General features: G+C 39.8%; 2 protein-coding genes and 1 long non-coding RNA gene across 4 annotated transcripts in view; 2 read left to right on the top strand and 1 right to left on the bottom strand.

Annotated features, from left to right (window-relative positions):
• Positions 1 to 9,557, top strand: part of bend7 (BEN domain containing 7) — a 48,603-nt gene extending 39,046 nt beyond the window's left edge. Inside the window, exons 8-9 of the mRNA XM_072563045.1 lie at positions 1,122 to 1,178; positions 7,094 to 9,557. Of these exons, the coding sequence (XP_072419146.1) occupies positions 1,122 to 1,178; positions 7,094 to 7,167 (131 nt within the window). The 3' untranslated portion in view covers positions 7,168 to 9,557. The remainder of the gene's footprint in view (positions 1 to 1,121; positions 1,179 to 7,093) is intronic.
• Positions 9,558 to 14,343: 4,786 nt separating this feature from the next.
• Positions 14,344 to 23,821, bottom strand: LOC140467025 (uncharacterized). Its single transcript, XR_011955327.1, has 2 exons — positions 23,663 to 23,821; positions 14,344 to 16,185 (listed from the first exon to the last, which is right to left on the bottom strand). It is a non-coding gene; the product is annotated as an uncharacterized lncRNA (long non-coding RNA).
• sephs1 (selenophosphate synthetase 1) overlaps positions 23,774 to 26,521 on the top strand; it is a 58,147-nt gene continuing 55,399 nt past the window's right edge. Inside the window, exons 1-2 of one of the 2 annotated variants that reach the window (XM_072563047.1) lie at positions 23,774 to 23,870; positions 24,684 to 25,046. In XM_072563047.1, the coding sequence (XP_072419148.1) occupies positions 24,854 to 25,046 (193 nt within the window). In that variant the 5' untranslated portion in view covers positions 23,774 to 23,870; positions 24,684 to 24,853. Of the gene's footprint in view, positions 23,871 to 24,395; positions 24,513 to 24,683; positions 25,047 to 26,521 lie in introns of those variants that run through there. The other variant, XM_072563046.1, reaches the window with a different exon arrangement.

Genomic DNA, 26,521 nt, shown 5'->3' with positions numbered 1-26,521 from the left:
AGGAATGCAAGTGTAAACTCAATCAAATTATGCTGAAGTTTCTGAAGGAACAGTGTGAGGTGACCTGAGATGGAAATGAGTCTCAGTCCCAACCCTCGAACTCAGCACCACCTTCCTAACCTGCAATCTTCTTCCTGACCTCTCCGCCCCCACCCCCACTCCGGCCTAACACCCTCACCTTAACCTCCTTCCACCTATCGCATTCCCAATGCCACTCCCCCAAGTCCCTCCTCCCTACCTTTTATCTTAGCCTGCTTGGCACACACTCCTTATTCCTGAAGAAAGGCTCATGCCCGAAACGTCGATTCTCCTGCTCCTTGGATGCTGCCTGACCTGCTGCGCTTTTCCAGCAACACATTTTCAGCTGAGATGGAAATGAGCAAGACTCAGAATTCAACACATGATACAAATATTGTCGAAGTGTAGATTAAAACCAGAATCTGGGCAATTCAGGAACTGCACAAAGTTGGAGATCTTTTTTGTATCTAATAATGGGGAGAAGAAACAGCAGGATAAGGAGATCTTGCAGAACCTTTAAAATGTGACTGCATAAACACTAGTATGAGATAGATAGATAGATAGTTTTTCAGTAGGTTTGGAGGTGGCTAGACTACATGTATGGGTGGTAGTCATGGATAGAATGGGGTAGAATAAAAAGTGATTTCATTGGAACCGGAAAAATGTTGAGATACTGTTTTCCCAGATTGGAGAGATGGAAACTAGGTGTCATAGTCTTTGGATAAAGGCTCAGGATTGAGATACAGAGAAACTTCTTCTCTCAAAGGGCTCTTAATCTCCAGAATGCTGTATAACAGAGAGCTGTGAATGCTCAATTGTTGAATATAGTCAAGACGAGATAGATGTTTGGAATGAAAGGATTGGAAGTGAAAGAGAATTAGGAGACAATGCAGAAAGGTGGTCACTGAGGAGAAAGATGAGCTATCATCTTATTAATAGTTGGAACAGGCTTGAGGGGTTATTAGGTTTATTCTAGCTCTTACATATGCAGAATGCTATACTTTACTAATTATTTAAATTGATTTCATAAATCTGATTCATCTAATTATATGCAATCTCTGTATTAAATAAATCTAATTGATTTTGCATGATTGTGTTTCTAGTCCTGGAACAATTTGAATCCAGCGGAAAGATGGGAAGCGGTTTTGTTCTAAATCCAGGTAATGTTCAATGATGTTTGTCCTATTGAACACATTTCAGGAACACACCATTCTGATACAAAACAATATATATACAAATGCAGCACCAGCAAAGTCGCACATATGATTGAGTGATGATGGTCATAACAGAATTGTTTTTGATGATGTTCATTAAGAAAGAAATATTGACCAGGATATCTAGAGTCTGCAATACTGCAAATGTCCAATGATCTGACCATTGCTATGTTTGTGTTCATAAGAACCTCCTGCTTCTTTTCGAGTACTGCCATGGAAATGGCCATATGAATGAGAAGAACAAGGAGCTGGAACATATGTTCATGTTCATTTGGTAGGACCAGTAGCAGGTTATTTGGGACCTCATCAGAAAGTCCATTAATAATGTACTCCTTATAAATTGCTCTAGGACCTTAGCATAGAGTAGTCCAATCCTGGTGTGGAGGCTGTAATCCAGTTGCTTCATGAACAAAGCTTCTCAGACAGAAACTAGAGTGGTGCAGTAGTCTTGTTGATTAATAGCATAACTGGAGAAATAAATAAGAAACAAGTGCTGGAGAAACTGAGCAGATCAGGCAGCACCTGTGTAGAAAAGTGTTAACATTTTGAATCTAATGTGACTCTTCTTTGAAACTGAAGCAAGGTGGAAGTGTGATGGATTTTATGTTGAAAAGTGAGAAGGGACAAATGAAATAAAAGGGAAGGTCAGAATCTGCGGTATTTGACTTCTTTATAACTAATGACTTGTTGAGCTATTTGGAAGAATATAATACAAGTTTATAATTTTGGTGAATACATTTGGAATCATGGTCAGTAATTGCCTGTCAGAAAGGAAATGCAGTAATTTAAATAATATATTTTACAATGCAGATACCTTGAATGAGAATTTTAAATGCAGAGTACTTCTGAGTGAGAACATAATACAGGTCATAAACAAAGTATTCCCCCATTGAGCCCAAGAACAGACTTGAGCCACACCCGTTATGACTTCCTTGAGAGATTTTTCAAATCAGCCTGTTTAGAGATGCTATGACATACCTCTGGAGCAGGTGTGACTTGAACCTGGGCCTCCTGGCTCAGAGGTAGGGACACTACCACAGTGCCACAAGATCCCTTTTAGACAAAGGCATGCAAAGTGGTAAATCAGAGGATGTTAAGGCTTGAAACTTGATTTTTTTACTTATAACATATGTTATCATGTCATACAAAGAAAATCATTGTAGGAAGGTGATGCCCTCGTGATAGTATGGTTATATTATTAACCCAGAAACTCAGATAATGTTCTGGGGACCACCATGGCAGTTGGTGGAATTTAATTCAATAAAACAAAATCTGGTATTATGAGTCTCCTGATGACCATGAAACCACTGCCATTTGTCGGAAAAATCCACCTGGCTCACTAACGTCCTTCAGGGAAGGAGATCTGTCATCCTCACCTGGTCTGGCCTGCATGTGACTCCAGACCCACAGCAATGTGGTTGACTCATAAACTGCCCTTGAAATGACCTAGCAAGGCACTCACTTGTACCAGTCGATACAATGTCTCAAAGAAGTGAAACCAGACAGACATCTGGCATTTACTGAGGCACCAGAAAAGACAATGGCAAAAATAACCCTGTGGACCCTGAACGTCCTCCTTACTAACAAAATTGTGAGAGCTTTCTTAAGACTAGTCAAGCAACAGCCCAACATAGTCATACTTACAAAATCATACCTTACAATATCCCAGACATCACCAACCCTGATGTGTGATGTCCCACTGGCAGGACAGACCCAGCAGAGGTGTTGACACAGCGGTTTACAATCAGGAGGCAGGTGCCCTGGGAGTCCTCAATATTGACTGCGGACCTTCTGAAGTCCCATGGCGTCAGGTTAAACATGGGTAAGGAAACATCTGCTGATATCCATGTACTGTTCTCGCTTGGATGATGAATCAGTATTCCTCCATGTTGAACAACACTTGGAGGAAATGCTGAGTGTGGCAAGGGTACAAAATGTACTCTGAGCCAAAGATTTCAATGTCCACCATCAGTACTGCTGATCGAGCTGGTCAGGTCTGAAAGGACATAGCTACAAGACTGGGTCGTGGAAGGTGGTGAAGGATCCAACAAGAGGGAAAGACACACTGACCTCATCCTTACCAATGATTAGATTACTTACAGATTAGACTAGATTACTTACAGTGTGGAAACAGGCCCTACGGCCCAACAAGTCCACACCGCCCCGCCGAAGCACAACCCACCCATACCCCTAACCTAACACTACGGGCAATTTAGCATGGCCAATTCACCTGACCTGCACGTCTTTGGACTGTGGGAGGAAACCGGAGCACCCGGAGGAAACCCACGCAGACACGGGGAGAATGTGCAAACTCCACACAGACAGTCGCCTGAGGCAGGAATTGAACCCGGGTCTCTAGCGCTGTAAGGCAGCAGTGCTAACCACTGTGCCACCGTGCCGCCCAATCTGCTGGCTGCAGGTGCATCTGTCTATGACAATATCGGTAAGAGTGACCACCACAGTCCTTGTGGAGACCAAGTCCCACCTTCACATTGAGAATACCCTCCATCGTGTTGTGTGGCACTATCACTATGCTAAATGGAACAGACTTCAAACAGATCTAGCAACTCAAGACTGTGGGCCATCAACAGCAGCAGAATTGTACTCCAGCGCAATCTGTAACCTGATGGCCTGGCATAACTCCCACTCAACCATTATCATCAAGCCAGGGGATCAACCCTGGTTCAATGGAGAGTTCAGGAGGGCATGCCAGGGGCAGCACTACGTGAATGAGATATAAACCTGAGGAGCTACCAAACAGGACTACTCACATGCCAAACAGAATAAAAGTAAGTGATAGGAAGAGCGAAGCGATTCCACAACTGACTGGTTAGGTCTAAGCTCTGCAGTCCTGACACATCCGTTTGTGAGTGGTTTTGGACAATTAAACAGCTCACTGGGGATAGCATGGCTCTGAGCATGGGAAATCATGTCTGATAAACTTGATTGAGTTTTTTGAAGAGGTGACCAAGATAGAGAAGACAGATAGATAGAGGTTACCTACATGGAGTCACAAGTGGCACTGGAAAAATACAGCAGGTCAGGCAGCATCCGAGGAACAGGAGAGTCGACATTTCGAGCATAAGCCCTTCGTTAGGAATGCTCGAAACATCAACTCTCCTGCTCCTCGGATGCTGCCTGACCTGCTACGCTTTTCCAGCCTCCAGCATCTCTGCCTCTAGAGTGGTCCCCAGCATCACAGATACCAGTCTTCAGTTAACCCGATTCATTTCATGTGATATCAAGAAATGGGTGGAGACGCTGGATGCTGCAGAGGTTAGGGGCCCTAATAACATTCCAGTAATTGTACTGAAGATTTGCCATTCCCCTATTGAGGTTCTTCTCATACACTTACAACACTGGCATCTACCCAACAATGTTGAAAATTGCCCAGGCATGTCCTGTGCAAGCAAAGCAGGACAAATCCAAATCAGCTAATTACCACCCGATCACTCTACTCTAAGCCATCATTAAAGTGATGGAAGATGTCATCAAAAGTGCTATCAAGCAGCACTTGTTCAGCAATAACCTGTTCAGTGATGCCCAGTTTGAGTTCTGCCAGGGCCATGTAGCTCCTGAACTCATTATACCTTGGTTAATACATGGACAAAACAGCTGAAGAGGTGAAGATAGAGTGTCAGCACTTGACATCAAGACCACATTCAACTCAGTATAGCATCAAGGAGCCCTAGCAAAATAGTCATAGAGTCATACAGCATGGAAACCGACAATTCTGTTCAACTCGTCCATGCCAATCAAATTTCCCCAACTAATTTATTCACATTTGCCTGCGTTTGGCCCATATCTTCCTGAACTTTTCCTATTCATGTACCTATCCAAATGTTTCTTAAACGTTGTAATTGTACTTGCATCTACCACTGCCTCTGACAGTGAAGTAACAAAGAGGATTGATGAGGGCAGAGTGGTAGATGTGATCTATATGGACTTCCGTTAGGCATTCGACAAGGTTCCCCATGGGAGACTGGTTAGCAAGATTATATCTCATGGAGTACAGGGAAATACAGAACTGGCTCAAAAGTAGAAGACAGAGGGTGTTGGTGGAGGGTTGTTTTTCAGACTGGAGGCCTCTGACCAGTGGGGTGCCACAAAGATCAGTGCTGGGTCCACTTCTTTTCTTCATTTATATGAATGATTTGGATGTGAGCATAAGAGGTATAGTTAGTAAGTTTGCAGATGACACCAAAATTGGAGATGTAGTGGACAGCGAAGAAGGTTACCTCAGATTATAACAGGATCTTGATCAGATAGGCCAATGGGCTGAGAAGTGGCAGGCGGAGTTTAATTCAGATAAATGCGAGGTGCTGCATTTTGGGAAAGCAAATCTTAGCAGGACTTATATGGTAAGATCCTAGGGAGTGTTGCTGAACAAAGAGACCTTGGAGTGCAGGTTCATTGCTCCTTGAAAGTGGTGTCGCAGGTAGATAGGATAGTGAAGAAGGTGTTTGGTATGCTTTCCTTTATTGGTCAGAGTACTGAATACAGAAGTTGGCAGGTCATGTTGTGGCTGTACAGGACATTGGTTAGGCCACTGTTGGAATATTGCATGCAATTCTGGTCTCCTTCCTATTGGAAAGATGTTGTGAAACTTGGAAGGATGTTGCCAGGGTTGGAGGATTTGAGCTATAGGGAAGGGCTGAACAGGCTGAGGGGTGACCTTATAGAGGTTTACAAAATTATGAGGGGCATTGATAGGATAAATAGACAAAGTCTTTTTCCCTGGGGTTGGGGAGTGCAGAACTAGAGGGCATAGGTTTAGGGTGAGAGGAAAAAGATATAAAAGGGACTTAAGGGGCAACTTTTTCACACAGAGGGTGGTACATGTATGGAATAAGCTGCCAGAGGAAGTGGTGGAGGCTAGAACAATTGCAGCCTTTAAAAGGTGCCTAGATGGGTGTATGAATAGGAAGGGTTTGGAGGGATATGGGCCAGGTGCTGGCAGGTGGGACAAGATTGGGTTGGGATATTTGGTTGGCATGGAAGAGTTGGACCGAAAGGTCTGTTTCCATGCTATACATCTCTATGACTCTATATGAAGCACCCTCTGTGTGAAGAAGTTGCCCCTCAGGTCCTTTTTAAATGTTCTTCCTCTCACCTTAAAATTAGGTCTTCTAGTCCCCGACTCTCGGGAAAAGACTGAAAACAAGAAATGCTGGCAATCACAGCAAGTCAGGGAACATCTATGGAGAGACAGAGCAAGCTAACATTTCGTGTCTAGATGATTCTTCATCAGAGCTAAAGGAAAAGACCTTTGCTATTCATCTTATCTATGCTCCTTATGATTTTATAGACCTTTGTAAGGTCACCCCTCAATCTTCTAGAAATGACAGTTAACTTAGAGTCAGAGTCTTACAGCACAGGACAGGCCCTTTGGCCCAACTGGTCCATGCTGACCAAAATGTCCACCTACACTTATACCAGTTCCCTGCACTTGACCCATACCTTTCTAAACCTCTCCTATCCATTTAAATGCCTTTTAAATGTTGTTAATGTACCCGCCTCAACCACTTCTGCTGTCAGCTCATTCCATATGCGTACTGCCCTCTGTGTAAAAAGATTGAATCTTGATTGAAAATATTTGCTGAATTTCACAAGCAAGCGTATAAAGTAACTTGATTAAGTTTCATTCATAATAATGTGCAGCATCCTGTATCTTCCTTGATCTTTCAGTTGGTTTTCCTTTGACTGTCTCCCATTTATTCTGCTTGAAAATAATGGAAATTCATGGCTGTTATTAGTCAGAAAATAATTTTGAAATTTTGTGTTGACTGTGGTCTTGTACTCAATGAGCTGATTTTCTTTAATCAATGACTAATGGTCCTGAAATATATGTTCTGTTTCAGGAGGGAGCTCTAATGCAGCCAGTTCAAGCGATATGTGGAATGCTTCTGAACCAGTCTGTACAGTTCAGTTGTGATGTGTGGACAGCTGTTTTTCTAATGCAACACAAAACCTTGTAGTGGTTGGATCAAAGACAGTCCTTTACTCATTCATTTTTTTTCCTTGATTTCTCTTTCCCTCATTGGTGCATCTCAAAACACCAACAAAATCAGCTGTTAAGTTCTTTGCAAATCTTCCATTTATTTAACGTTCAAAGTTAACTATTTTTCTTACAAATTGATGCTTTATGTTCTTATGAATCTGTGTTTTGTGTTCATAATAACCATTCTGTGCTGCTGTCAAGAGTATTGTAAAGAATTTGCTATTGGAACATTATAAAACATGCACAGAATTACTTCTATAATTTAACAACTAACACCAAAATGTATCATTAGAAAATTATACAGAATACACCAAAGGAACTTTTTTTTTCTGTGTTTGTTCAATTTGAGTTTAGTATTTAATAGTTTTCTTAAAATAGTCTATTGAGCATAAATTAATCTTGCATGCCACTGTCAAATGGCAAAAGAAAGCGGGCAGCCTGTTTTGTACTTGCCGTGATTTTTCTTCTACATTGACGAGTGGTACATCACTGATCATTGGGGTCAAAATCCTGGAACTCACCAATTATTGACTTTGCGGAAAGTACCTATTGCTACGATCCCAGCTGATCTCAATACTGGACAAGTCTAAGGAGGATAAATTCAGTGCAAAACCTCGCTTGTTAGATCTTAAATTTGTTTTCTTTCAAAATGACAGCCAGTTACTGAATACGTTCACAAGAGGCTGCCAGTGTCGTAAACATCTATTAAACTAGAGAAAAAAATTAACTATTATACTAGACAAAGGAAAAGTTGGAAAAGTTTCAGTATAGACATCAGAAAAAAATTCAACTTCATACCATCTCTTTTATCCCAATGACATCTTTACAAATACTCAAAGTTCAGTGAACAGTCAACATTATCTTCACATTAAAGCTCCCTTGTTAGACTCAGAGTGGGACATCCACAATCTGTTTCTTTTCAGTGAATTTCTGTGCACTCACCCAAAATAAACTGTAAATTAAATCTGTTATTACTTTTAGCTCAGAACAAACCCATATGAGTTCCTCAAATTCTGATGTCCAGCTGCCTTGGCTCTACTCTGCGGCATTCCCTTGCCCACACACACATTTCTGAACTTCTGGATTGTTCTTTCTTTCTCTCTCTCTCTGTCACTGAATTCATGTTGCTAGGCAACAATCCACATTTTTAAAAATACACTGAGCCCCTAACTTTCCCAGCACTCCAATTCAGGTTATAAAACTGAATTAAAATGCATGTAAAAACAAAAAGAACCTCCACACTGTTCATCCCCAAGCTCTCAAATGATACTCTTAACATGACTAACCACCCTTCTTAACACAAAATATAATTTAAAGTTATGTACTTTTCACTGTACATTGTCAATTCTTAAAGGTACAAGTGCGTAGCCCATCACCACATTCTCAAATATATCTCAGAATGGGTAGTCAATACTGGCCTTTCCGGGAATGCTCTCATCTCAGGCAGTAGGCAATTTTAGAATGAAGGCAAGTTTATCCCCCAAACCTTCACTGGCAATCATGATGGCATAATAATTCAGGGTGACTCTTCCAGGCTAGTATAAAGTTATTTGACTTGTCTTGTTTGTACGTTGCTCAGTAGATTCAAATTGAGGTATCTGTGATGAATGTGAATTTTTAATAGTAAACCAGTATTATGCATTTACGACTAATTTCCAATTAGTACTTAAACCAACTCCTCTTAATTATCATCACTTAAAAAAAACAAATGGGTACATTTCTCCAAAGGTGCTGACCATGTTTTCAAATGCTCAGACACTAATTATGATGAAAAAGCAGTTAAACGAAGTCCTTGCTTTACACAAATTGATATTAATGGCTTATTATTCAGGAATAAACTATCAATTACATTATTTCTGAATTAAATTATTGTACAATGGTATTTTTTTGGAAGCTAATTACTAAATCATTAGATTTTTAAAACTGATTCCCTTTTAAAATAATTTTATAAGATCACTGGAAAATGTAAATAATTTTGATTTTTATTAGAAATTGTGAAATTGTTTGAACTGGAGTAAAAACTATTGTAATATATTGTCACAGTTTTAATTTGTAATACTTGTAGCATTTTTATTGTAAAGATGAATATAATTGTTAAGAGATAATGTTGTGTCACCTTAAAGAACCACTCTTGCCTAAAAAAAATTACCATGATATATAATATGCTTGATTAACCTCTTTAACAAATTTTACTTATTTTAATGCTCTACAGATGCTGATGTTGAACTTGGTGTAATATGGTGACTTTCCCAGTAGTCTAACAGTTGAACACTGTTCACTATACCAAACAGTAACACCAATAAAAATATGAATCTTTTAAATGATGCTACAGCTTTGCAGTAGCTTTGACTCTATTGGCCTCTGGCCTTTGGGAAGGACACTGTATTCACTGGAACACAGCAAACCAGTTGGATTTGGTATTGGTCCATTCTTCGGAAATAACAAGATGGCCTTTAAAGTGCCAAGAAGCTGTAATCTTTTTTAATGATTTATACTTTTTCTTCCCCTGCATTACACCCATTCTTACTATTTGATGACAAAAATTAGGTTGCCTGGTAACACTGGCCTCGCTGATTACTAATGGGTCATACACTTCCAAACAGGAACACTGCCCATTTTTGTTCTCTCTGCTCACCCCCTTGCCTGGAATTCTAGTTTATGGCACAGAAGGATGCCATTCGTCCCTTTTGAGTCAATGTTAGCTCTTTTACGTGAGCATTCCGAAGCTGATCTTATGCCTCCTTGTCATAGTCTGTACTTAGAAATATATTAAATTTCCTTTAAAATGATATCTTATTCAACCAGTAATCTTAGAAAAGTATTCTCTGGTTTAACCATCTGGTGTGTAAAGGATTTCTGGATTCTCTTCTCACTTTTTTAGCTTTGAATTGAATGACAACTTGTAACTGGCTCCCAAACAACATGCATTCATACAGTGTCTTTGAAATGCCTCACAGAAGAGTAGTCAGATAAGATAAAGAGTTCAGGATTTGGTTAAATTTATGGAAGGTGGAAGCTAGAGTTTGCCCAGTTGAACATTGGAATAAAGGAGTCCCATCACTAACAAAGCATGAATTAGATTTTCAGCAGAGTATCAAGAAGAAATTGTTTTTTCCACACTTCCTCTGTTAAAGACATTCAGAATTTTAAAAGATGGCAAATCAAATCTTCTCTGCTCCAGTGGAAGTGGTGTTAATATCTCTAGTCATGATTCATAACCATTGTTTCTTCTCCCAAGCACTATTGAGATGGATCTATGTTGAACACCTTGTATGAGATCAGTGTTCTTTGTGCAATGTCAATCCTATAGATTCAAATAGGTGGAGAGATGGTGGCTTAGTGATAATATTATTGGACTGGATAGAGATACAGAGACCCAAGAATTTTCTGATGACATGGTTAAAAATCACACAACACTAGGTTATAGTCCAACAGGTTTAATTGGAAGTACACTGCCTTTCGGAGCGCTGCTCCAAAAGCTAGTTTGCTTCCAATTATACCTGTTGGACGATAACCTGGTGTTGTGTGATGTTTAACTTTGTACACCCCAGTCCAACACCGGCATCTCCAAATCCTGATGACATGGGTTAGAATCCCACTGAGGCAAATCTTGAAATTTTAACTTAATAAAAATTTTAAAAAGCTAACTTAATGGTAATCATGTAATGATTGTCAATAAAACAAAACTATCTGGTTCACTACTATGAAGAAGGGAATTCAGCCATGCTTACTTGGGCTAGCCTGCATGTGACTCCAGACCAACCATGGTTGTAAAAATGGCCTTCATACATGAAATGGTCCATGTACAAACAAGTTGTAAGTCTATAAGGAAAGTTGGTAGAATGGAGATGTCCCTAACATTATTTGTTATATATGGCACAACTATTACAATTAACATTAGGTCCTTTTACTGGTTGGAGATTCCTGGCCTACCAAAATCAAAAATCTTTGGTTATCTTATCAGTATGAAAATGAGTTAGCAAAATGTCTCCATGTGTATAACAAATTTGCTTCAGGAGTCTCGTACAAGACTCAGTCTTTCCAAGACAAGAGGACTTATCTGCACTTAGTGCCTAATTGTTTTTGATGAATCCTCCAAAGAATATCATTCTGCATTGACCAGTTGAGTATCAAAAGCCAGTAAATCTTCAATGATAATGAAGTGCTGTTTGTATTCAAAGTAAGTGTTTTCAATGTGGTCTATAAACTGAGAAATCACTTGGTTCCTCCCTGATGAGGTGACACTTGTTTAGCAAGGCAGCCAAGATAATGTTGTTGCCTGGGCACACAAGTATAGATCAGCCCCAGAATCACTGACATCAAATCTGAGTGCATCTACCAATGTCAGATACTTCCCTCAGACGTATTGAGTCTTATATGACACACTCCTAAATCTGAGATAACAAAAATACCTCCTTGTGTATAATGGTTTTAACTCTTCCTCATCCAGTAGGGTGACCAAAGATTTATGATTGGTCTCAATCATGACTTTGTGGCACAAAATGCCACCAAAAATATTTTCACAGGCCCATATAACTGCTATAGCCTCTATCTTGATGGCTAACCAGGTTTCCACATTCAACATGTAAATTCTGGCTATCCCTGAACAAGAACCACCTCACTACCTGTGGCTGAGGTATCCATAGCAATAATTGTGGGAAGACAGTGATGGAAGTCAGCATGTTCTTAACATTCTGATAGCTCATCTGTTATTATTGCAGCTCAATACTAAGCTTGTGACTTTCTTAAAAGAATTTTCAAGGGTTCCATAATAGAGTCAAGACATGGTTACAAACTTCGCCAAAAGACTGACCATGCTCAGACACCAGTGAAGATTTTGGAGCTGGAAGTCTTTGTTTTAGTTTTCTGTGGATCAGCCTGTGTCCTATCCTTATTTACAATGTGACCGAAGGAACCAATGGAATCCCTAGAAAGTTCAGAATTATCATTCAGCATAAGGCTTCTTGTAAATGTTTCAGAACATTGTGCACATTCCAGTCATGGAACTGGGTAGTTTGAGCATGTATGAGGATATCATCCATGTGGCATATGTCACCATTTAACCTTTGTACAATGTTGGGCATAGTACATCGGAAAACTCTAATACCAAAGGACAGTCCATTAAAACAGTATTGACCAAAAGGGATAATGATAGTGTGTGAGGAGTCCAGATATCTCAATGAGAAGGTCCTGCCAAAACTCACTGTTGGCATCCAGTTTTGTAAATATTCTTCTGGTGGGAAGCATAGCCAACTTATCAAACTTTGACAAAGGATTTTTTTTTAGTAACTTTGTGTGAAATCCACACAAATTCAAATGGAATCACTGGGCTTGGGAACTGTGACCATACCTCAGCAACATTATGTAAGTTTAGTCACAGGGGAATAACACCCATATTGGCCATGTCCTTTACTTTTTTCTGTTAGTAGATGAGAGATTTTCCTAGATGTAAAGAGACGTGTGATATGATGTCAGCTTTCAAAGCAACTTTGGGAAAATGTGAAGCCCCTTACAATCTTTAAAATAATTTGGAAAACTAGCGCTCAGACATTGTTCACCATTTGTGTAAAATGCCTTCTTACACAATGGAAAAGATTGCTGGTTACTGATTATGTATACTTTCTCCTCATATATGTGATCTTTGAATAACAGTATAACATGTGGCTGAATAGGTATGGCTTTCTTTCCCTGAAGTGTCAGTGGGTGAGGGGTGACCTATAAATTTATAAAATCATAAAGAGCAGAGATAGGGTTAATAGCCAAGTGTTTTTCCTAAGATGGAGGAGTCCAAAACTAGAGGGTATTGCTTTAAGGTGAGATGGGAAAGATTTAAAAAAGGACCTGAGGCGAAACTTTTTCATGCAGAGGGTGATGCAAGTATGGAAGATGCTGGAGGAAGTCATGGATTTGACTACAATTACAACATATAAAAGACATATGGATGGGTATATGAGGGCCAAATGCTAGCAAATGGAACTAGGTCAGATTGGGGTGTCTGGTTGGTGTGGAGAAGTTGGACTGAAGTGTCTATTTCTGTGCTGTATCACTTTAAATTCTTAATTATAGATTAAGTACCTCCAGCTGCACACAGTTTTAAATATATGTGGTTAAATGTTCACCTTAGCTAACTGTGGACTATCATCTGAGATAACTATGACATTGGTGCCCATATCCAGCTTAAATTTGATTGCATGGAAATTACTTCTAAGAAGTTTACATTAGATGGCTGGTTAATTTGTCATAGGCCAGGTATTATTGGTTTTCCATAACTAGTTGTTCTTCATATAAAGATACAGGTATTTGCTGTTGTTCCAGGTTCTGTTCAAAAGCATGAATATACCTTCTGGCTTGAAAACAATGTGGTCTGTTGCTTGGTAGGTTCTTTAGATTAAGACATCTTCAAGAAGTGACCTCTTTACGTACAATGACTACATTGTTGAAGTAAAGCTAGATTGTTTTCTCTTCAGTGATGTGGTATTTTAGAACTACACCTGTGACAAAATATTGAAGCATTAAACTGTTTAGGGTTTCACATTGAAGTTGTCACATGGTTTTAAGTTGAGAGGTCTATTTCCTCTGGTCAAATGCTCTATGTGCTTGAAGTAGTAAACATTCCCTGTATAGTGTTCTGCATTAAATTGAATTTTTGCTGTAAATATTTTCAAAATACTTTATCCACTGCTGTTTAAAGTGGTTATCAAAGCTAGGTCCTCTTTTGATTGAAGTTCAGTAACTGATTTATTTAAAAGACCAATGACTATTCTCATGCCAATGAGCTCATTGTAAGTTTGCATAGTTATACAGTTCAGATCGTAAATACAGGTTGTTAATGAAATGATCTATAGATTCTGCTGGGAGTTGGTATCGACTATTGAAGTATGATTTTACCCATATCTTATTTGTTCTTGAAATGAAATGTTTATTGGAGGAATTCCCAGAGTCTGATTGTTGCCTGGCTAACCTAACCCTTATCTGCAGAGAGACCAGACAAAAATCCAGTGTGTTTAGAAAGACTTTCATTACTCACTATAGCAAGGGACTTCAGAGTATCTAAACATGACATGCTGAAGACCACAGACAAAGGATTACAGAAGCACTTATAGTCTTGGATTCAGTTATGTCGACTTATTTATTCTTGAAGTGAAACGTTGCTCAAAACTTGTAATGAGGTTGTCAAATGTAACTTGTTTCTCACCGAATCCACATTACTACATACGTAACGACATCAGTTATGTGCTAACCTGTTCAGCATTTGGTTTAGTGTCAAACGTTGAATCGGTTCAAATTCAGAGGAATGATATCTTATTGGAGGAATATCCAGTTTTGCTGTACTATCAAATGAGTTTTGAAAAGATTTGTAGCTCAGGTTGAGGTTCTGGACGTGAGTTTGCTCGCTAAGCTAGAAGGTTTGGTTTCAAGCGTTTCATCACTATACTACGTAACATCATCAGTGAGCCTCCAGTGAAGCACTGGTGTTATGTCCTGCTTTCTGCTTATGTGTTTAGGTCTCTTTGAATTGGCAATGTCATTTCCAGTTCTTTTTCTCAGAGAATGGTCGATGGGGTCCAAATCGATGTGTTTGTTGATAGAGTTCCAATTGAATTGCTATGCTTCTAGGAATTCTTCTGCATGTCTCTATTTGGCTTGTCCTAGGATGGATGTGTTGTCCCTGTCCAAGTGGTGTCCTTCCTCATCTGTATGTAAGGATACTAGTGATAGTGGGTCTGTCTTTTGGTGGCTCGTTGATGTTTATGTATCCTGGTGGCTAGTTTTCTGCCAATTTGTCCAAAGTAGTGTTTATTATAGTTCTTGTAAGGTATTTTGTAAATGATGTTGGTTTTGCTTGTTGTCTGTATAGGGTCTTTTAAGTTAATTAGCTGCTGTTTTCATGTGTTGGTGGGCTACCATGATGCCAAAGGGTCTGAATAGTCTGGCAGTCATTTCAGAGATGTCTTTGATGTAGCGTAAAGTGGCTAAGGTTTTGGGCGCATTTTGTCTGCTTGTTTGGGTTTGTTGCTGAGAATTCGGCAGACTATTTATTGGGTATCCGTTCTTCTTGAATACGCTATAGAAGTGATTTTCATCTGCTCTGTGTGGTTCCTCATTGCTGCAGTGTGTGGTGGCCTGTTGAAATAATGTTCGAATGCAGCTTCTTTTGTGGGCATTGGGATGGTTGCTTCTGTAGTTCAGTATTTGGTACATATGTGTTGTTTCCTGTAGACATGGGTTTGAAGTTCCCCATTAACTGTTTGTTCTACTCTGACATCTAGGAATGGCAGTTTGTTGTTGTTTTCCTTTTGTGAATTTTATGCCAGTAAGGATGTTATTTGATGGTCTTGAAGGTTTCCTCTAATTTGTTTCATTTAGTGATGACAAAGCTATCATCCACATAGATGACCCAACATTTGGGTTGGATGGTTGGGAGAGCTGTGTGTTTGAGTGTCTGCATTACTGTTTCTGCTAGGAATCCTGATATTAGTGATCCCATGGGTGTTCTGATGATTTGCTTGTAGGTCTTGTTATTGAAATTGAAGTGGGTGGTGAGGCATAAGTCCACTAGCTTGACAATGTTATTTTTGTTGATGAAGTTGGTGTTTGTTTCTTTGGTTCTTCTAATAGTGTAGTGAGCGTTTCTTTGGCCAGGTTGATGTTGTTGGATGTGAACAGGGCTGTAACGCCAAAGGAGATTATTATTTCATCCTCTTCTATCTTGGTGTCTTTGATGGTGTTCAGGAATTCTTGGGTGGAGTGAGTGGAGTGGTATGAATCCTGTACCAAGTGTTTTAGTCTTTTGTGGACAACATATCCAGCCTCAGCCAAGCCAAACAGAGGCATGCACAGGAAATCCTAGAAGCACAACCTTCCAACTGCAACTCCATCAACATTGACTCGGACCCCATCTACGATCCTCAGAGAAAAAAGCTGGAGGTGACAGCGCCGCCCCAAAGAAACCTAAACACAAACACAAAGCAGGACATAACACCATTGCTTCAGCGGAGGCTCAGATTATGTTACCTAGTATGGTGACAAAACATCTGAAACTGAAACTTCCAGCTCAACGAGCAAACTCACATCCACTATCAAATTAATCTGATAGTTATATTTCTTTGGTGGAAAGATTGATATCAGTGAATTTTGGTGCATTGGCTGATTTTTTAAAAAATTTGGATAATGATTAAGGATTTTGACTACCTTGTATTACATTCATTTTGTCGACAACTTGTATTCATTATTGATTAAAGTTATTAAATTTTTGTTAAGTAGTCATTTATTAACAAGGTGTCCAATGGTGCTTTGAGTTTCAAAACTGGGAAACCACTGCTCCATTTTAGTCTGTTTGATAAACGCACACAGTTTCCTAGAATCTGTGTGCATTTATCCTTTAATCTTATCCTTTCAAAGAAGAGACCTGTTTTACATGTCAAAATAAAATATTTACACGAATAGGTGGCTGTAGATTCTGTTACACCCTGTAAGTCCTACTTCACAGTTAGGAATAAGGGATCCCCGATTTTCCAGATGAAATAACATTGAAAACATTTTGAGAACCTCGATACTTAATTTAAACTATTGTTTACATTTGCACTTAGCTTTAGTTTCTTAAATAGTTTTGAGATATTACTAAGGCACGGTGGCTCAGTTGTCAGCACTACTGTTTGACATCATTAGGGACCAGAGTTAAATTCCAGCCTTGGGCAATAGTCACAGGTGAGGTGCCAGAAAACTGGGGTTGACTAACATGGTACCACTATTTAAAAAAGGTGGTAAGGACAAGCCAGGGTGAGCTTGATGTCGGTGGGGGACAAGTTGTTGGAGAGAATCCTGAGGGACAGGATTTACATGTATTTGGAAAAGCAAGTACTGGTTAGGGATAATCAACATGGCCTTTGCATGGGAAATAACGTCTCACGAATTTGATTGAGTTTTTTGAAGAAGTAACAAAGAGGATTGATAAGGGCAGAGCAGATGTGATCTATATGGACTTCAGTAAGGCATTTGGCAAGGTTCCCCATGGGAAACTGGTTAGCAAGGTTAGATCTCATGGAATACAAGGATAACTAGCCATTTAGATACAGAATTGGCTTGAAGGTAGAAGACAGAAGGTGATGGTGGTGGAGGGTTGTTTTTCAGACTGGAGGCCTGTGACCAGTGGAGTGGCACAAGGATCGGTGCTGGGTCCATTAATTTTCATCATTTAGATAAATGATTTGATGTGAACATAGGGGATATATAGTTAGTAAGTTTGCAGATGACACCAAAGTGGACAACGAAGGTTATCTCAGGTTACAATGGGATCTTGATCAGATGGGCCAATGGGCAGAGAAGTAGCAGATGAAGTTTAATTTAGATAAATGTGAGATGCTGCATTTTGGGAAAACCTTAATAGGACTTATACACTTAATGGTAAAGTCCTGTGGAGTGTTGCTGAACAAAGAGACCATCAAGTGCAGGTTTATAGCTCTTTGAAAGTAGAGGTGCAAGTAGATAGGATAGTGAAGGAGTTTGGTATGCTTTCCTTTATTAATCAGAGTATTGATTAGAGGAGTTTGGAGGTCATATTGTGGCTGTACAGGATATTGGTTAGGCCACTTTTGGAATATTGCGTGCAATTCTGATTTTCCTATCGGAAGGATGATGTGAAACTTGAAAGGGTTCAGAAAAGATTTAGAAGGATGTTGCCAGGGTTGGGGGATTTGAGCTATAGGGAGAGGCTAAACAGGATAGGGCTTTTTCCCTGGAGCGTCAGAGGCTGAAGGGTAACCTTATAGATGTTTATAAAATCATGAGGGGCATGGATGGGGTAAATAAACAAGGTCTTTTCCCTGGGGTCAGGGAGTCCTGAACTAGAGGGCATAGGTTTAGGGTGAGGGGGGAAAAGATTTAAAAGAGATCTAAGGGGCAACCTTTTCCACACAGAGGGTGGTGGGTGTGTGGAATGGGCTGCCAGAAGCAGTGGTGGAGGCTGATACAATTGTAACATTTAAAAGGCATCTGGATGGGTATGTGAATAGGAAGGGTTTGGTGGGATATGGGCTGGGTGCTGGTAGGTAGGACTAGATTGGGTTGGGATATCTGGTCAGCATGGACGAGTTGGACCAAAAGGATCTGTTTCCATGTTGTACATCTCTATGACAGTTTTGCTTTGACAAGAACTACATATCATGTTCTGCATAACTCTACAGCAGCTGCAAGTGTGAATATCGACACTACAGTCAATAGTCATACATCATATACAAGTTTACATTCAGACAAAATGTTTTTTGCAGTGCAGATGCAAACTGTGCAACACAGTTTGGAAGTTATCTTGTCACCACCAGCTGCTTAAAAACAATAGTTAGGTGCCAAGTAAAATGGTGTTTTCTGAAAGAACCATCTGGGAACATTTTAAATTCAACTTTGCAAAGGGCTACAGTAGCTTTAAGATCCAAATAGTGTAAGATTTCATCACATGTGGATTCTACTTCCTACTTAAATTGAAAAAATTTATAGTCAAAGCTTACGGCATAAGTCAAAATGCAAACATTTATCAATAACTACACAAGTTTGCATGACAGCAACCCAAGTTCACAATATCTCCTTTGATCGTTTCTCCTTACTTAATTTTACTCCCTCCAGGATATTGAAGGTTATAATGCAAAGTAGATGAATTTATAAAAACAAACAATATTTAAGGTTGATCTTTGATGGGTAATTCTTCCCCCCACCTCATACTGTTTCCTAATTGTTAATAATGGGGAGTGATGAGAGTCAAAGAAAGAACATTGGTCTTGTGCCAGATTGGCTTCGTGTGAGAACAGAACCAGTCTCAGGAGTGCTATATCAGGAGCTGCTAAGGGATAGCTAGAAAGAAAACAGCTTGAACTGTTCTGGTCAAAAATTTAGAGCATCAAAAGCAAAAAAAAGTCATTTAACAAAATTCACTTAAATATTTTGTCAGTAATGATTCAATCCAAAACAGTGGAATAAATAATCCATAATTATTTCATACTCTTAACCAATTTGAGGCACATTAACAATGAACTTAATTTGTACAAGTAATAAACTGCAGTGTAGGAAATCTTGAGTAAAGACCTGAAAATGAACACTTTCTCTTGCCACAGGTACAAACCAATCTGCCAAGTATGTTCAGCATTTTCTATTGTTGTTTGATCTAAATTTATAGTTTCAAAGCAATAACTTTTAATGTGTTTTTCTGGGGCGGTGGAGACAGGCAATCAGTGGAGATCAACAAGGGAGAGAACGTGCGCTTTATGTTTTGACTTAAATGTTGGCTACAGACCTCTGGATGAGTTAGCATTGTGAAACAGGAGTTAGCAAAGCATGGGTGAAGAACATTGCAACCCTAGTGTCTAAGTTTACTCAAATGTTTGGTCAAGTTTGGTGACTGGTTGGGGGGGGGGGGGGGGGGGGGGGGGAAGAGAGAATTAGAATTGGTGCATGTGGCATGACTAAGTGGGAGAAATAAACAATAGAGGAAAACACTCCATCGATTTAAATGTCACTAACCACATCACAATGAAAGATTTCCCACTCAATTGTGACAAGAGTAAGGCTTACTCTGCTTCCTATTTATACTTTTAAAATAGGAAAAAACTCACTAGATGGACCCTTGTATAAATTTTATATCTGAAAGATTGGACAAGAACAGAATATCTCAGTATTATTTTTAATTATATGATCCATCTTTGCCTAGGCTCAATATTAAATCTGCTACACTGAGAGATCAGTGCTGAAGTCATGCAGTCCATTTACTCAATAAATGAAAGGGGAACCTTGCAAAGAAATACTCCTCTCAAAACAAAATGAATCTTCGTTCAAGGTCCTTTCAAGTTATTTGTGTGTGTTTCAAAAAATTAATGACTGCAGATTGATTTCTACCTTAAAACAGAATAAACATGTAACAATTATTTATCTCTGGGAATTTGTTTAATTTTCCATGTATATACACTTAAGCAGTACAGGTACAGACATACCAAACAGACCATTAAAGGTGATATTTGTTAACTAAACATTCCCATTTCACAAACTGAAAACTTCAAAATGGAAAAACTGTTCCATTATACTGCAGGGTATTGCAAAAGTATTAAATTATCCTTATATTTTTGAAACAGTATCAATTTATCTCAGAGCATGAAGCTACCATTCCCAGCTGGATACTATAGAGCCACAAAGTCAGTACGACACAGGAGGAGGTCACTCTGCTTTTCAAGGAATTGCCCATGCTCTGCGCAGCTATACTCCATTTCTCCACTCTATTCCTTTCAAGTTTATTTCAGTTTAAGTGCTCATCCAGTTTCCTTTGAATTTATTAATCATCATTACCTACCTGAGGTGATGGAAGCAATGTGTTTGAAAGAAACACCTTTAAGAAAAGTTTTGCAAGAGGGCAACGGATTCATGTTGAATTCAAAAACCAAATATTTTGTGCAGTCACCTTTTCTCTCCCCAAGCAAAGAAACAGTCAATTATCTTTTGATAAAAACAGAGGTCAATGACACTTAAGTGTGATCAATAATGATTATATTGAGGTTCACAACAATGCTGCTGAATTAAACAACAGAAGCCTTTGCCCATTTGCATCAATAGGAAAGTGGCAAGTGAAAGCATTGATCATTTAACCTATCTTCCAACATCTCTGCAATCAGGAAGGGCTATAGTTTTGAAAGATGACTGTGATATTTGCAAGTAAAAGATATTTTGATGGAAAATAGCGACTTAATTAGTATCAATCATGTGTCTATAACAGAGACTGGTCTTAAATATTTTATTCTATACAAACAGGACAAAAGCAGTAAACAAAAAAATAGTAGTAAACAAGGTCAGTAAAAACATTACAGCTCCATTTGTGCATATTGAATTGCTGCTATTCAAAAGCTGAATCAGGTCGAATCAAGAATTTTAGTCTAACATTAACCTAGTTTTTCTTTCAAATGATATTTGACCTGTTCTCCTCCTCCAGCATGACTTTTCCTTTCAGATTACTATCTTTTATGTTTTCCTGAGTCCTTTTGAACATTCCTGCTTCTGGATAGGACACAGCACTGAAGAATCTGCAGGAAAACATTCTTAATGGAAAGGGGAAGGTAGCTATTTACCCATTTCACTAAGAGCACATTGGTATATCTCCCAGTACATAAAATAATTAATTAAAGTCTTACCAATTCATCCAAACACATCCTGCACACCAATAAAATCTCTCATTTATCTTGAGGTCATTTAGGTCCAAGTCTTGTAGACCTTATATCAACTTGCAGTTATATACCATCTTTAACAGGGTAAAGTATTCAAAAACACATCAGAAGATTATCAAAGTTGACATCATAAGACTCTTCAGTTTTAAACGTGTCTTAAAAGGAGATAGTAAGGGAATTCCACATGTCAGGGCTCAAACAGCTGAAGGCACAGCCACTAATGGTTAAGCAACTAAGAACAACGGGTGTCCAAGAAATCAACACTGAAAGAGTAGATGAGGCTGGAAGAAGTCAGAAGTACGTAGGTGTAGCCAGTGAGGAATTCTAATTCAACAATGAGGAATTTAAAAATTGAAATTTCTAGATTGGCAGCCAATGCAAGTCACTTGAACCAATACATTTTTAAAAATTCACTCACAGGATGGGGGCATTGCTGACTTGGCCAGTATTTATTGAACTTGAGGTGGTGAACTGCCTTCAAGAGTAGGGTTCAGGTTCACTGAGATAAGTATTCTTTTGGGTTCCAAGATTTTGACCCAGTGATACTGAAGAGTAGCAATATTTCTAAACCAGGAAGGAGAAAAGCTTCAACCAAACTTGCAGGTGGTAGCAATCCCACGTGTTTGTTACCCTTCTCCTTCTAGGAAGAAATGGTCATAGGTTTGGAAGGTGTTGTGCAAAGACCTTTGCTCAATTTCTGCAGGGCATCTTGTGAATATTATACACTTCCGTGACTGAGCGTCAGTAGTGGAAAGAATAAACCTTTTGTACAGCTAGAGCCAAGCAAGCCGGCTTTATCCTGAACAAACAAGTTTCTTCGATTTCCTCAATCCATCTGCTGCTGAAACCCAACATGATTACAATGGTCGCCCAGCTGCTCCCAACTTCCACACATTCCAAACTTCTGATACCTACATTTTAATTCATTTCAAATTTATTCAACACTCCAATCAACCTTCACTAATTCCCCCTTTAATGATATTGATTTTAAATCCTCATCTGATTTTTAAATGTCTCCATGTGCTCGCCTCTTCCAGCCTAACAATCCACCACCATTGAAGAATCATGTTGTAGTCAAAGCTAACTTTTTTTCTATCCACACACAGCCAGATCAGAATTTCCCCAGCACTGCTTTTCAATCTGCCATATATTTATTCCTCCAGTGCTAGTTTTTCATATACCTGCAATTTTAAAAATCTCCACCATTAGTAATTCCATCTTCAGTAGTCTCAGTCTGAAGCTACATTCCCTCTTGAAACCATCATCTCTTCTACGATATTCCTAAAATACTATCGCTGATCAAACTACTGATCACCTGTCACGATTTTCCTTCAATAGAGTTTTTTTTAAGTAGAATAAAATCTCTGGAATAAGAACAGTTCTGGAGAAACGCTGATTTAAAGAGAGCAATACAGTCAATGTTTTGAGTCATATATTCCAGTCACTGAATCAAAACATTTAACTTCTCTCCACACATGCTACCAGACCCATTGAGTTTCTCAAGCATGCTGTTCATTTTTCAGATTTCCAGTATCCATAGCATTTTGCTTTTAGTGTCAAAAAACATATCTTACTGATACAGCTCAGGAAGCACCATAGAATGTTTTACAACATTAAATGCACCATGTAAAAAGCAATTGTCTTTAATGCAAAAAAAAGACTTCAACGCAAGGTTATATGTAGACAAAAATATTTGACTTCATGGGACAAATACATAGTTTGAAATTAATTGAATTAAACCAAACTAAAAATTCATTTAATTGCTTCTACGTTATACGTGTCATACAATAACTAGTACTAATTAAACCACAAAGAGAAATACAAACATTATTTGCCCTTGAACAAGGCAGGTGCATGTGCGTTTGGGAAATTTCTCTATAGTATATAACAAGGGTTGACACACTTCAGTTAAGAATAATGAAGTGGAACACAAAACTCAACAGTTTAATCTACTAACAATGGGCCTATTGCCGCCTTTTTGCGTGCTGGGGGTTTGAGGTTGTGGAAGCTTTTAATCTTTTCTCTTGAAAAAAAGTCGTGTGCCGACAAGAAATCATTTCCTCCGCAGATACGGAGGGACGTTCCCTTTAAAAGTACAGGCACCGTCTCTCGTGGAGTTGCTCAAAAAAAGGTCGCATCTAACAACCACACAAGGGACAAAAAGCACATCGGATATGGTTTTAGATTGAAAATGAGAGTGTGTGCAAGACTACCATTCGCCACAGACCAACATTTACCTGAGTATAAGAAAAAGAGAATCGCTTTCAATTTAACTCCGCCAATCCCTTTAATTTTTTTTCGCCATGACTTCTTAAAGGGGACGGCAATAAAAGGCGCCATTTGGCCCACTTCAGGATAAGCGTCGGCGGGCCCTCCGAAAATAAAATGAGCCCCCTGCACACCACACGATTCATTGGCGACAATTCCTCGCAAAAAGATAGGAACGTAAGAATTAAAAAAGGGAATAGTTTCGGGCGCGCACAACTCGCAGCAACAAAACCTACGCTCCTCTCTAGTCGGCGTCCCGGCGCCGAATGAGTTTGTTCTCTGAAAGGCGTGCGGACTAACAGGCGCGTGATAGGGGGGAGGGGGCAAGGCGTGCGAGCTCGCGCCGTCCACCAAAGAATCCTCGTTCACCTACCTCGCGCGCGCGCGCGAGCATGGAGATGCCGGCCACCGTCAATCACGCCTGCGCAAAACCTCCCACCCCTCAGTGGACGGCTCCTGATTTTTTTTCCACTGTTACGCTTGCGCATTCTCCTCGCTGTCGGAGGGGTAAGAGAGATTGCGCCTGCGCACAGGCTCTACGGAGTTTACCTTCTCGGATCAACGGCCGGCCGCCCGATCTGTACGCATGCGCACAGTCTCCGTCATCCCGCCGTCTTGGGGGCGGAAAAATGGCGCTCCGCGGATTCGCAAAGGACCAGTTTAGGTGTTGGGAGGCGACCGGCGCTCTGCGCGTGCGCTTCGCTTCGCTTCCCGTTTTCCCCTCACTCGGCGGAGCGCGCGCTTGGTGCACGCGATCCTCCCGGCGCGTGGGATTGTGGGTGCTCGGGTTGCCCGCCGAGGCGCGCGCGTGGGTCGAAGGTAAGGCACCGACTGGAACCATCGAGGGTTAAAAAATTTAAACCGCGACCGTTAACCAAAAGGGAAAAAAAAAATTTCCTCAGAGCGGCCGGCAAAATATAAAAGAAGCAGCATTTTAACCCTGTAAGAGCCACGGGAGGCTGTTGTTAACCATCTCCATGTCTCTCTCAGCACACAGGTTCGGCGGAGAGCAGGAGCAGGAGGGCGACAGAAGAGACATCTTTTTTAAAGCGTTGAGAGTGAATATATAAAATACACACACGTGTACATTTCCTTTTTTTTTAAAGAAGATATTTTTTTAAACCCCTCTATGCACGCTAAACACCTATGAGTTATCGATCATGTCGGTGAGGGAGACGTTCAACCCGGAGAACTATGAGTTGGATAAAAATTTCCGCCTGACCCGCTTTGCCGAGCTGAAGGGGACGGGGTGTAAAGTGCCGCAGGATGTCCTGCTCAAGCTGCTGGAGGCCCTGCAGGAGAATCACTACCAGGAGGATGAGCAGTTCCTGGGGGCGGTCATGCCCCGTTTGGGTGAGCCTGCCTGCAGCCTCTTCGGGGATAGCAACCTTAAAAACCATAGCCTGCGTTGCAACTCGTATTATTTCTATTGCACATTGCACACTCTTTCATCTGCGCTCACTACCACCTCGGTTCTGGGCTTGCAAAAACAAAAAGTGGGAGTGTAAAGTAAACTTCGGCCACCCCCGTTTCCCTTTTCCTTTTAATGATCACTTCAGCCCCGGATTTGTGAAAAGTGAACTCCAGCTGCTCCTCTCTCCGTGTTTTTAACTTCGTTCAACTTTGACTCTGAAAACAAAACCTGGGAATAAAAAATAAACTCGTAGCTGTGCCCCCTTCCTCATTTTAATTTATCCCAATTCTGGCTTTATAAAAAAGGGAGTGGAGTGAATTCGTAACTTCTCTCCTTTTTCCCTTGTTTTAACAATCATCCGACTTTGCTTTTGCAAATCGAAAAGTGAACTCCAACTGCCCCCTTTACCTTTCTTTAACTATCACCAGCTCTAGCTATTGCAAAAAAAGGTGAAAAGTTAACTGAACTGTTCCTCCCCCACCTCTGTTGTTTAAATTTTTCTTTTTTACATTTTTCTTTTAAATTCCAATGTTTTTGCCCTCATTCACCCGTTCTTGCACTTTTCAGATCTTGCATATTTTCAATTAGATGAGGGCTTTTTAAAAATGGTGATAAAGCCTTGTTTCTCTATTCAACGTGCTTTTTAAGAAGTGGTACACTAGTGAAATTTGTTAACCCTTCAAAACCCTTGTAGCAAATAAGTGCAATGTATATGTTTTGAATAATCAATTCTATGGTACAATCAATGTTTGAAGTTTGAATTTGTTTTGACAAAGTGATTAAGTGAGACATTTGTTAATCCTTTACATATTTGGCAAGTGAAAGTAGTGTGTGATATTAGACATTTCTGTATCACCATTTAATTGTTTAACTGTATGTTTACACAGAGAATGAGAGTGTTTACATTAAGAAACAGATCTAGAGAGACTTTTAACATGAACCGTGTTAAAATATCATGAGGTGCAGAAAATAATCAAAAATGTGAGTGGAATGTAGAGGACTTGAATACTGGAGATTAAGAGAAAAATGTTTTTATATTATGCGTTTTCATGCCCACAATCTCCAAGTGCTTTGCAATCAGTGAAGTATGTTTGAAGTGTAGTTAGTGTTGTAATGTAGAAAATAGAGCTGCCACCCCCCCCCCCCCCCCCCCCCCCCCCATCATTACATGGTAATGACCGCTTGATCTGGTTTTGTAATGTTGAGTGAGATATAAACATTGCCCAGGGCACCAGGGAGAACTCCCTTGCTTTTTATGCTGTGGCTATGCAAAGTTCTGGTTTATCTACACCTGAAGTACAGTGTTCTATTCTGGGCAACACTCCTTAAGAAGGATATGTTGTCCTTGAAGGGAGATTTACCAGAATGACACCTGGATTCGGACAGGTTAAGACAAAAATACAAAAAAGAGCTT

Source organism: Chiloscyllium punctatum, chromosome 44, assembly GCF_047496795.1.
Source record: "Chiloscyllium punctatum isolate Juve2018m chromosome 44, sChiPun1.3, whole genome shotgun sequence".
NCBI lineage: Eukaryota > Metazoa > Chordata > Chondrichthyes > Orectolobiformes > Hemiscylliidae > Chiloscyllium > Chiloscyllium punctatum.
This window is presented reverse-complemented; position numbering and strand designations above follow the sequence as displayed.